At 41.5% G+C, this 11947-nt stretch overlaps 1 protein-coding gene across 1 annotated transcript in view; it reads left to right on the forward strand.

Moving 5' to 3' along the window:
- Window positions 1–10681, forward strand: part of KCNH8 (potassium voltage-gated channel subfamily H member 8) — a 358591-nt gene extending 347910 nt beyond the window's left edge. The window contains exon 16 of the mRNA XM_045037664.1: window positions 7875–10681. Coding sequence (XP_044893599.1) covers window positions 7875–8579 — 705 coding nt within the window. The 3' untranslated portion in view covers window positions 8580–10681. The remainder of the gene's footprint in view (window positions 1–7874) is intronic.
- The last annotated feature ends 1266 nt before the right edge of the window (window positions 10682–11947 follow it).

Genomic DNA, 11947 nt, shown 5'->3' on the forward strand with positions numbered 1-11947 from the left:
CAAAATATTGATGGAAGAAACTATAGAAGATCTAAACAAATCATAAATGCCAATTACAGACTTGCCACAGGAACTGGAAAAGGCTGTTTCATCTAAATTCTCAGCTCTTACTGAAAGAATTATAATACGTCTGGAGTTAACCAAAGGGACAAAATCCATAATGAGAACTCATGATCTGACCTCTTGGAGTACAAACCAGCAGCATTATCATCAACGGGGGGCTTGTTAGAAATGCAGAATCCCAGAACCCCACATGTACTGAATCTGAATATACATGGTGTCAAGATCCCCAGGTGACTCCTATATACTTTAAGTCTTAATAAGCACTGTTCTATACAGTTGGTACTCTGAGAGGAGACAGACTTTTGTTTGGTGTTCTTTACTAGCAGTGAGGATCCCTTAGCCAGACAGCAATTTGGATACTAATCAAACTTTGTCACAGGAAGCAGGGAAATAGATGAGAAAAGCAATCAAAGAGTTGATAAATAATGGATTACAATAATACAGCTAAAGTAATAAAGTTGTGTCCGAAGGCCTGAGCTTGCAGAAATTCAATGAAACCATTGGCATAATCACTTTCAAGGCTTGTAATTCTTCTCTTATTATAATTTAAGAGGCAACAGATGCACCTGCAAAAGTGAACCCCTTGGTACTATTTCTGTGTGACCTCAGATAAGCCACATCACCTCTCAACATTCTAGTCTCTCCAGCTGTAGAACAAGATTTACAACTTTTGTTAGTAATGGGATTGAGATCCTCATTCGGATGAAATTTATGCAAGTGCCGAGTAGGATTATTATTTTAGCTGACAGATAAAAAGACTGTCACTTGTTTTTGAATGCTTTATGAAGCAAAAGACACAAGGATGAAATTATGCCCATCGTCCTTTTTGTTTTGCCTGCTTCTGGAGTTTGATTGAACTTGTCTAAATCCCATGGTAAATATGCAACATAACAAAAGATTCAATGAAAGACCATTTAATTACCTGAATCAGAGTTTGTAGAAATGTATATGTGTTCGTGGCAGGGGGAGAGGATTGGTGTAATTAGTACCCGGAATTTAGGAAAACTGTGTCTAGCAGGAAAATGTGTACATGTTTGGCAAAAATTTAGTGACGGGTCAAGAACTCTTCAAGCTAAGAAGATTATATCAACAGATGCATTCCCCATCTGTTCACTGAATGCACAAAAATGGAAATGACATTTTTTTCTATCAGTTGAAGTTCCAGTTATACTCAGAGGCCATGAATCATACCATGCCAATAGCCAAGAGTCAAAAATGTAATAACATGAATAATAGAAGACAAAAGTTAGCTATCTTCCATGTAAAATAAAAGGTATTGGCAAATACACATTCTCGTCTTCATTAGGAAACTCACACTGCTGTTCCCCAAAGGCACAATCCAAAGTCACACCAGAATAGCGTATCTGTGTGTACACCAAAAGGCACACAATCTAACCGTAAAAATAGGCAGTGTGCAGTCTTACTGGGACAAGAGGTCAGCAGCACCACAGATGGATTTTTTCAACTATGTAATAACACAGTGGTTTAAAAATCTGCCATTTTAAAGTGGTGGGGGCATCCATGAGACACTGAGATCATATAAAACATTCTTACCTGCTAGAGTTACAGTGATACTTACTTCTGTGTCTTGCAGTGCTATTTAGGGGGGGTTGGTGAAAGTTATTTAAGGGGCACCTGGGTGACTCAGTCAGTTGAGCATCCCGACTCTTGATTTTAGCGCAGGTCATGATCTCATGGTTTCATGAGGTCGAGCCCCACGTCAGCTCTGCACGGACAGCGCAGAGCCTGCTTGGGATTCTCTCTCTCCCTCTCTCTCTCTGCCCCTTCCCTGCTCATGCACACTCTCTCTACTCTCTCAAAATAAATAAGAAACACTTTTTTTAAAAACGTTATTTAAGTTCAAATGAAAATACCAGAAACTCATATTAAGAAATTAACCAGGCAACTTAATATTCATTAAATTACTCAGGCATCAACAAAGATTTTAAATGGCAGGACTTATGCAGGGACTGGAGCTATTATTAAAAAAACAATAAAGACTAGTCATACTTGCCCCCATCTAGCCCCGCATTGGTCCTTATTCAATGCTGATCCGCACGAAGCTGCACATTGTTGTATCTTGACTCACACGTATTTTATAGAGAATTCTCAACCCGTTTGACTGCAGTTACCCAAACTTTACACTGGAAATGCAGGATCTTAATCAATATTTTTCAAAGACTCTAGTTATTGCTAGTTATTGCTGTTACTATTAGTTACTGCAAAGATCCATGCAAGGCAATGCTAAAACTTGGAGATTCCGTTTCTTCCAAATTAATTATGTAAAAGCATGAACAGAGCGGTTTCTCTCTCCATGCTGAGGCTGAAGAGCAGTTATATAGATAACTGGCTTTTATTTTCTTTGGGCTAAGTGTCAGTCCTGGGTTAGTATTCCCATCATGAAGAAGTTTTCAACTAAACTGTGTTGCATCATCAAATGCAGATACTGGGATCTTGACAAATTATCAGTTATATGGGGACCAAACTGTAACATTCACTCTATTATTTAGTCCTCACAACAAAGCATTTGTGGAAATATGATTGAGAGGAGGATGAGAAGTAGCATCACATCAGTGGAGCAAATTAAACATAAGAGGGCAAAACCAGATACTCTGGAAATGTGGGCAACAATGACAGTTTCCAAGCCAATAGAAGTTCTGAGAAAACCTAGATCTGGCAAAAGTAGAAAAATTGTGGTGATTAATGATTCCCTTCTTAGAAGTATAGAAAGACCAGTGTGTGGATTGTCAGGGATAGTTGACAAAGTCTGTTGTCACATGGGTATTTCTATTCATGACAGAAGGTACTGCTCAACAAGACCAAAGGCACTGCCCAAAAACCTGCTAAACACCTAATGATTTGGGTGGTTAAATACATGTTACTGGGACAACAGAGGAGGGAAGAATCTTTAGATGCTCCAAAGTTTTGGATAGCAGACTGAACCACTTGGGAGCACAGATGGTGTTTTCAACACTTCTTCTTTCTAGCAGTTGGGACTTTGGAAGGGATGGAGAAATCTTGGATGTGAACAATTGGCTCTGCAGATGGTGATGGTGAGCTGGTTTGGCTAACAGTTTTACATCCTGGACTGATGGGTTTTTATTCACAGAAGAATTAGGAGAATGGGGAGGAAGGAAGGGGGGAAAATGGAGAAAGGAAATGCAACTGAATACACAAGTAAGAGAATAATGTGTATTAGGTTATGGTTTGTTTATCTACTTTGTCTGCATAAGTACAAATAATCAGAAGGCCACATCTAAAATAGGCTAGGGAAGCAACCAGGGATGCAAAGAAGCTTACCAAATTTCAACTGATAAAACGACTCTGGATAACTTTATTAAGTTTGTCACTTGGCATCATATAATCATGAAACATGGGAGTCAGTACATAGGGACAATTTCCCCAGGAAATTAAAGCTACCATGGAAATCAAGTCACTTGCTGGGACAAGTGACAAGGCAGTAAGGTAAATAAAGTCTAGCAGAAGTCTTGGCCAAAAGAGACCCCTTTCTATAATTATGAAGGGAACACAAGATCAAAGAGATTCTTAACAGTGGAAATGCCACCTGCTCTTAAAAATTAAGGAATACCCAAGGAATTTATATATAAAACCTTTAAGTCATAATACCTACTTTAAACATATTTACTTGGGACAAAGAGGGTTAGTTACAGATTTCCCAGTATAATTTTGTAGTAGGCAGCTCTCTCCCAGGATATTTCTGGTAAAATCATGAGACACAACAGAATAAAAATTGAAGGTGATATGAAAGCCAAGTCCTTCAAAATGGCAGGACGTACATTCATTTAGACATCCAAGACGTACTGAGTACACGGCATATTCTGGGCATTGCCCTGAGTCCAGGAGATACTGAGATAAGTAACAGTTTCTATCTACTCTCAAGGAATTTATAGTGTCAGTGGAGGGCAGACAGTCCCACATGATACTCAGGCTGTTTTGTGAGATTAAGTGAGCTGTCGGGAGCCAGCTCTGCAGAGAAAATGAGGGGTTAGAAGAAGTTTGAAGGGAGAGAAGAAACTCACCAGGCTGAAAGGGGCAGAACTGAAGAGCCCCCGGTCAGAGAGAAGAGCACGCTGTGCATGCTGAGAAGTGGGCTGAGAAGCTCCCTGTGTTCAGTCCAGTGGTGTGTAAGGGGGAGACTTCAGGACGTGGAGCCACCAGCCAGTGAGATGGGGCTTGGGAAGGGCTTTGTGGTATCCACTCAAAAGGGAGTTGTCTCCTCTAACATGAGTAACAGAAGACATTTAAAGAATTTAAGTAGTTATTGAGTTAGGTGGGAAAACTTTGGTGCATTTGATCTGGATGGTTTTTGTTTGTTTTCACTGACCTATTTCTGTAGTACTCTGCTTTTAAGTTGTATTCTGAAGACGTATCTCCTTAAATGGATGGAGCCTTGTTCACAAAGGAGCCCCAACAACCTTTTCTTTAGCAAATGCACAGCTTCTTAAAATGTTTTTAATGTGTATTTATTTTTGAGAGAGAAAGACACAGTGTGAGTGGGCGAGGGGCAGACAGAGAGGGAGACACAGAATCCGAAGCAGGCTCCAGGCTCTGAGCTGTCAGCACAGAGCCTGATGCGGGGCTCAAACTCACCAACCGTGCGATCATGATCTGAGCCGAAGTCAGACACTTAACCGACTGACCTATCCAGGTGCCCCCAAATGCACATCTTCTTACCATGCTATAAAAAAGCATTGAGCCTCACCAGTAGAGACACTGCATTCATTGCTTTCCACATTTGATTGAAAATAAGGTCTTCCCTGTGTTAGAATGAATTTAGTTAGCAAACCCAGCAGAAAACAGTAAACAAAAATGCAGTGAATCTTTCTGCACTTTCCGTGACAGTCTGTTGTCACCTTCAGTGTCACCAGAGTATCCACCTCCAGGAGATGCCATCTCTCCTTGTGACAGTTGCCTTTGTCTTTGTGAAGGGAGAGATCCCTTACCCAACAGGGATTAATTCCCTCATGTAACTTTAATAAGGTGCAGTGGTGTTTCCTCAGTGACACTGACAGAAATCTTCCCTAATATAAATTGATCATTACCCTCCAGAGCTAAAGAAAGTTCTATTGCCTTAGGTTCCTTGCTTCTTTGAGTTCAAGCTGATACGGTAATTTTGTTTTCTGGAAATGTTAATGCTTTTTAACATTCCTGGAGCCAGTCAAGACTTAGGATTCCCATTCAAAGTTCATGACCTTAAAGTTGTGGCAAACCCACAGTAAAAGTCAGATGTCAAGAATGTGGCCCTAGAAAGGTATTTCGCCCATAGAAAAATATTTATTTTGAAATCTAGAACAAATAGTTAACCAGAAATCTGTCCGTTGCACCATTGTCAGGCTCCAGATTTCCCCTTGCTTTACGCCATTTTTGTGGTTTTATTTGTATAATTTGATATGAGATTTTGCTGTACTTAATCAGTCTCTGACTTTCTTAGAGATGATGCCAATTACTTACTTGATGATGAATTGACATTTCAGATAGCTTTTACACATGAAGCTGCCTTTTTGTATCATCTGGGCTCTTCACAGATTCTGGCCACATTAGCAAACTCTCTCACCTCCTAAGCAATATCTCCTTTTCCATGTGATAATATGCTATAACAGAAAGAGCACCAAACTTAGAAGGCCTGATTTCTAGATCAAGGACTGTCCCTCATGAAATAAGCGACCTTAAAAATGTCATTTAACCTCTGGACCTCAGTGTCCTCATTTTACATGTAGAGAACTAATAATGTATCAATGCCTATCTTAGCACTGTTTATGAATCCAGTAGAGAAAAGGGTACCCCAAATCATATTGTATTATAAATTTACAAACATTTATTGAATGGCATAATTGTTGGTGTGCCAAAAATGCAAAATGGTTCTTCAAAGACTGTGTCTTTATTCAATCCTAATAAAAGGCCTATTGAAAGCATTTTTACTGGGAACTAGTATGCTCCTGGTCAGTTTGATACAGGAATGAAACTTACACAATCCACAGAAATGGACGGCTAATATATCCCTTCAAACATCTCATTTAGTGTCAGCCTTCTCTTCTGAAATTTTGATAGAAGAGCTAATCAATTCAAGATGGAACCCATGTCTGCATGTGCCAAGATCCAGATCCAGATTTAAGTGTGATCCATGCACTTTAAAATTGAGGCTTGGCAGGTTATGAAATTAGACAACCTGCAGTGAAGATTTCAAAATGCATAGCACCCTTCTCAGGGTCACCGCTTTGCTCCTTAAATTGGAGGCTCAGAGGTATCTTTTTATGACCAGAAGTTTCGGATCTGCTGAAAAGCCTGGACAAGCATTCGATCGGGTCCCTCGAGTTCCATGCTAGCAGCAAGGCAGAAATACTTTTGGCCTGGCAATTTCAAGGCAGGTGTTACCAGTTGGTTGCCTGAACCATGGAAACACCTCCTTCTGGCCTTTTTTAAATGCCTGATTCAAGCAGCACTACCTCCTGATGGGCCTGCCAGGGAGAATTAGTTTCAGAACGCACTCGCAGGAAGTGGAATGAATTAAGCTGCTGGATGAATTAGGAATGTATACGTAAATGTTGAAAACAGTTGGCACAAAACAGCAATCTTGGATTTGGCATCACTGAAGTTGCACTTCTCTTTGTTTTGTTTTGTTTTCTGATGATATTTAGTCAGTAGGTTCAGCTGCTTATATTGGAGTTTTAGGATTCATGACAGTAAATCAAGTCATAGAAGATCCTTTATAAAATATAGTCTTAAAGCAATCAAGGCAAAGTATTACAACATCATGTTAGTGTTACAGAGCTCACCAAAGATTAGAAAATACATGTTTGTATCCTGCTTTCTGAAATCCAGGTTTTCTTCACTTTGAAGAATGTAATCCCCCCCCCAAAAAAAGCTAGATTCAATCTTCTGGTGGGCTTCCTTGGTTAAAAAAAGTGATGTGGTTGGTAAGAAAACAAATAACTCTAGCGAATTTTATTATTGGTTTTAAGAGTAAAATGAATCATGGAGACTCTTCAGTGGTTCTTAAGTGTTTGAGAGTTGTGTCTACTTCGAAAATCTTACAAAAGCTGAATGCCTTGCCTAGAAAAGTGGATAAAACACATGCCACACAATCTGAGTTATAATTCCACAAGGTTCCACATTCACTGATGGACCCCTGTGCCCCCAAGCTGCCCACAGTGTTGATCTGTACCTACCCGCCTTGTAGGTCGTTCTTATTTCTGTCTCCCGTTCTGTGGTTTCCCCTCTTTTTGCAAACTCTGTCTCTGGCAAATGGGGTGTAGGTTCTTGCTTACCACCTTCATCATCGCTGAAGGCCAGTTTGTCCCTGAACCTACAGTAACCATGGATCTCAACTACACGTGACAAAAGTGAGCGCTATCATTTACTATCTACTCTGGACAGATAGTGTACTGAGTGCTTTACACACAACCCCACCACTCCATACTGTTTTCTGAGGCATCCAGGATGATTTGTGTGCACCAATGTGTATCCCACTAACTCAGAGTAAGCAGGAGGTACTGCCTGTATTTAAGAGATACGAGAGACACTTGACCCATGTCTCTAATTTTGTTCAAGAACCCCAGAGTCCCTGATTCAGAGGCCTGACTATGAATGTCTCCCTGGATTCCCCTCAGAATAAGGATGGCTTTACCTCAGGTGCCCAGCCTCTCCATCTACCCCTTGGACTTGGCTGGAGTTGGCGGTGGAGCGGCCTTTCGCACCTTCCTACTGAGAAATCTCATTTCCCTGCCTCGCTGCTCTGAAATCACCACCACGCACCTCTGACTATTGCCTTCTGCTTTGCTTTGTCCACACAGGTGACGACATTGACTCAGGAGGTCTCCCAGTTAGGTAAGGACATGAGGAATGTGATGCAACTTCTGGAAAACGTTCTGTCACCCCAGCCGCCGTCGCGGTTTTGCTCTCTGCACACCACCTCTGTGTGTCCCCCCAGGGACAGCTTACAGACCAGGATGACCTGGAGTGCGCACCAGCCTTGCCTACACTTGCAAGCAGGTGGAGCTGCTTATACTCAAGCACAACTCTGTCACGGTAATGTCACCTCAGACATTTGGAGTGTGGATCCCTCCTCTGTGGGGAGCAGCCCCCAGCGAACTGGAGCTCATGAGCAAAATCCTGCAGACAGTGAACTTTACCACTCTCCGAACCTCGATTATTCACCTGCCCACTGCCAGGTTGTCCAGGAAGGTCACTTGCAATTTTTAAGGTGCATCTCTCCACATTCAGATTCCACACTGACGCCTCTGCAGTCCATCTCCGCGACTCTCTCGTCCTCCGTCTGCTCTTCGTCGGAAACCTCTTTGCACCTGGTTCTCCCCAGCAGATCGGAGGAGGGCAGCTTCAGCCAGGGAGCCACGAGCCCCTTCAGTCTGGAAAACCTGCCGGGATCTTGGGACAGGGAAGGAGCGGCCTCAATCTCTACTGAACCCTTGGAGAACTTTCCACTGGAAGTTGTCACAAGCACAGCAGAAATGAAAGACAATAAAGCCATAAACGTATGATATTCGCACGTGCGGCAGCTGCCAGTCTCAAACCCACCACTGCATGACAGCTTTAGTTTGCCTTTTTTGCCCGGGCAGGAGTGAAGACTGGGCAAAGCGGGGGGGTCCCGCGGGAGAGCGCCGTCAGAAGCCAGCCAGAGGCACAGCCACATCCGTGCCGTAGCAAACACTTGCCAGACCCTAGAAACCTAGCAGGAGCAGTTTCCTCTACAGGTATTCACTTCCTGGTCTGTGTGACCGACTTTTTAAAAGTCCAGAGACCCCGAGGGTCTGAGCAGCTAGAAGTCCCAGACAAAGAATTGGTGGATTCGTTTTGTCCTAGGTGACTTTTGTGAAGTGCAGCGAAGGTTTTCCTGAGTGCCTGTTTGTCATTCCCGAACAATATCCATAGCACTGGTGGCCTCGGGAGTGCACAGCTCCCGCTGATCTATTTTTCTTTTTGTGAAGGCAAAGGGACAATTATCACTGCATGTCATCTAGACAATCAGTCAAATAGAGCTGGTGGCCAGTGGTTAGCTATTGCACGTTATTTGCCATGTAAATGAACATGTCTTTATTTATCAGGAAAAAAAAAGAGGCTATTTTTATATCCTTGGTATGAAATACGTATTTAAACTATTTAAAATATTTATAAAGAAATGAATGTTTTCTTTTCATTTTGGTAAAAAAGAAAAAGCTTGCCGTTTTAACAAGAAATGCACTACCGTTATTATGTATAGTAGATCAAAAATTATTTATTAAGAGGATGTAGTTTCAAAAGGAACCCGCCTTTTATCTGCATGCGGTTTGCAACAAATGTACCCTCACGCTTCGGGATTACAAAAGAGCAGTGAGGTCATATTTTATTAATGAAATAAAAACATAGACTGAGTGTCAAATATATGGGCTTTGGCACGGTGGTAGGGAAGGCTCCACCTAGTTAGTCTCCGCTGATTCACACCAACGACCTGAATTAAGGCTGCCCCCACTGTGCTAGCATAAATGTCTCTCCTCCAGGCATCAAACTCAGTGTTGTTCAGGAACCCAAATTTGGTGTGTGGAATATCAGATCACAACTCCTGTAAGCCATTTTGGCCTCAAAATGAGGGAGAGAACCTTGGCTGTATCCTTCCTCCGTGCTATTCTTGCAGGAGAGGTTGTAGACCAGTGAAAATTCCAAAATGGAGCCAAGACTTCTGAGCAATGACTTGTGAGAGTGAAGCCAGCTTACATCGGATCAGCGTTTTCATTGTTGTTTCGGTAAAGTTCTCAACAATGCCATAAGTTATGCGGAGCAGGTGTTTCCATTCTCATTTCGCAAACAGAAAAAAAAAAAAAGTAGTAACAGAGATTACAGAGCTCAGATGCCAGAGATGGTCTAGAACCTATAATGCTCCCTGCATCTCAGCCAACATGCAAATTCAGATGCTGGCTTGGTAATGATTTAAACGCCTTCGCTCAACTTTTATCTTGATGTTTGAAAACATTTAAGGCCAAATCATCCCAGACATTCTTAGAAAACATCGCATTTATGTTCTGTAGTCCCCCTGTTCTTACTTCGCATCACAAAGAATAAACGATCCAAGAATTGTATCATTAAAAACAACTAAACAAACTAAAACTTCTGATGTGTGAGTCTTGTACCCTAAAATTGGCTACAGCAGCAGAAAGAAATATGTAAGGAAAAGGGAAACAGTATATGTTTACCAGGCAAGTTACTCAAGACAATGCCTTCTACTTCTCCACTGCCAAAATTCAATCTCTCCTTACCTACGTGAATAGAAAATTTAGGCAAAGGCGATTTTCTAGATTTAATGTATTTATGTTTGTATTCATTTGTATTCTCCTTTTAGCTCATCCTGACCTATATAATCATTTTAAGTACCATTCAAAAAGAACTAACCGGTGTTAGTGTGTGAATATTCTTCCGGCAGGCTACCAACTACTATTACTGATGCTAACAAATAATGACTGGCATTCTGTGTTTTGAGTAGTGACTATGTACCAACAGATGTTTAGAAATGAACACATGTTATGTTTCCTCATATAACAGCCAATGCTAAAAGTGACTTACTATTATCCCCATTTTGTAAATGAATAATTGGGCCACGGACTTCTTTTAACTTGTCCAGTCACATTGTTTTAAATGATAAACCGAATACCCCCATGGCCGCTCTGGGTACCCTTCCCTTCATGTCCAAAGCTATTCTTGCTGTCTTTTTTAAAACTTTACCAGTAACTAATTCTTTTTGAAGTCTGTGAATAATAAAATCTCTGTTTTTTAAGGAAGCATACACATGGGACAAATTAGTTCAAATGTGAGGATCTGAGGAGGCCCCAGTGAAATGCCTGGAAACATGCCCATAAAAATATGGGCAGCCAGCCAGTCCCCTTCTCCATATCTACTCCTAACAGCTGACTTTCACGGGTGTAAGAACCAGATGCCTGCCCTTGTATGTCTGCAGCTGGACAAAAATGAATGAGTGCCCGGGATACGTGAGGGTTCCCACTGATTTCTAACAGGAGGACACCTGCCTCATCTGAATGAGCCCCTCCTTACTCCTTATTCATTATTCTGATAAACAGAACTGCCCCACATCCTGGGCAGCTCAGAATGACATGTTTTGTTTTGTGTCCGTGTATTGTGATATTACTCCAGGAAATGAGAATTCCTAGTTGTTCTAGGTGTTTGGTTTTCGAAATGTCGTTGTAGCATACATAGCAGAAGCCCTTATCTTCTCATCAGGGATGCGTGTTCAGATCTATTTTCCTCACCTACCCACTCTGCTGAAGAGGCAAAACAGGGATCCAGAAGGAAGAAAAGCACTTATTTTCTTGGTCAAATATATTTTCTTAAAAATAATATTGAGGACTAAAGTCTTCTGTGTAGCTCTAATTAAGAGAACCAGACAGACAGATTAACAGGACTTTATTGTAATTCAACGTAAGAAGTTTCTGGCAATTAAAGCTACTTACAAATGGAGTTCATTGCCTTGAGATGTGGTAAAAGTCCTAACAAAGTGTCCTTTCGGAGCTTGTATAACTATGTGACAGGCACATTGTTTTCCAGTTGGAAATCTGTACTAGGTGTGAGCATATCAGAGTACATGCATCAGAATCACATGGGGGTAGTTGGTTAAACTTTAGAAGATTTGGTTTCAACCTAGTGCCTTTGGGTGGGGCCTGGGAATCTCCCACTTAGTAAACTCCCGGGGTGACACATATACTAAATATTGGGAACCATTGGTCTGGAATCTATAGCAGTACAAACTGAGTCTTAGCTAATTTATACATAGCATCTAAATTCTGTTAAAGTGGGGCATCTGGGTGGGCTTAGTCGGTTAAGCGTCTGACCTCAGCTCAGGTCATGAACTCGCAGTTCGTGAGTT

This window comes from Felis catus, chromosome C2, assembly GCF_018350175.1.
Source record: "Felis catus isolate Fca126 chromosome C2, F.catus_Fca126_mat1.0, whole genome shotgun sequence".
In the NCBI taxonomy this organism is placed as follows: Eukaryota; Metazoa; Chordata; class Mammalia; order Carnivora; family Felidae; genus Felis; species Felis catus.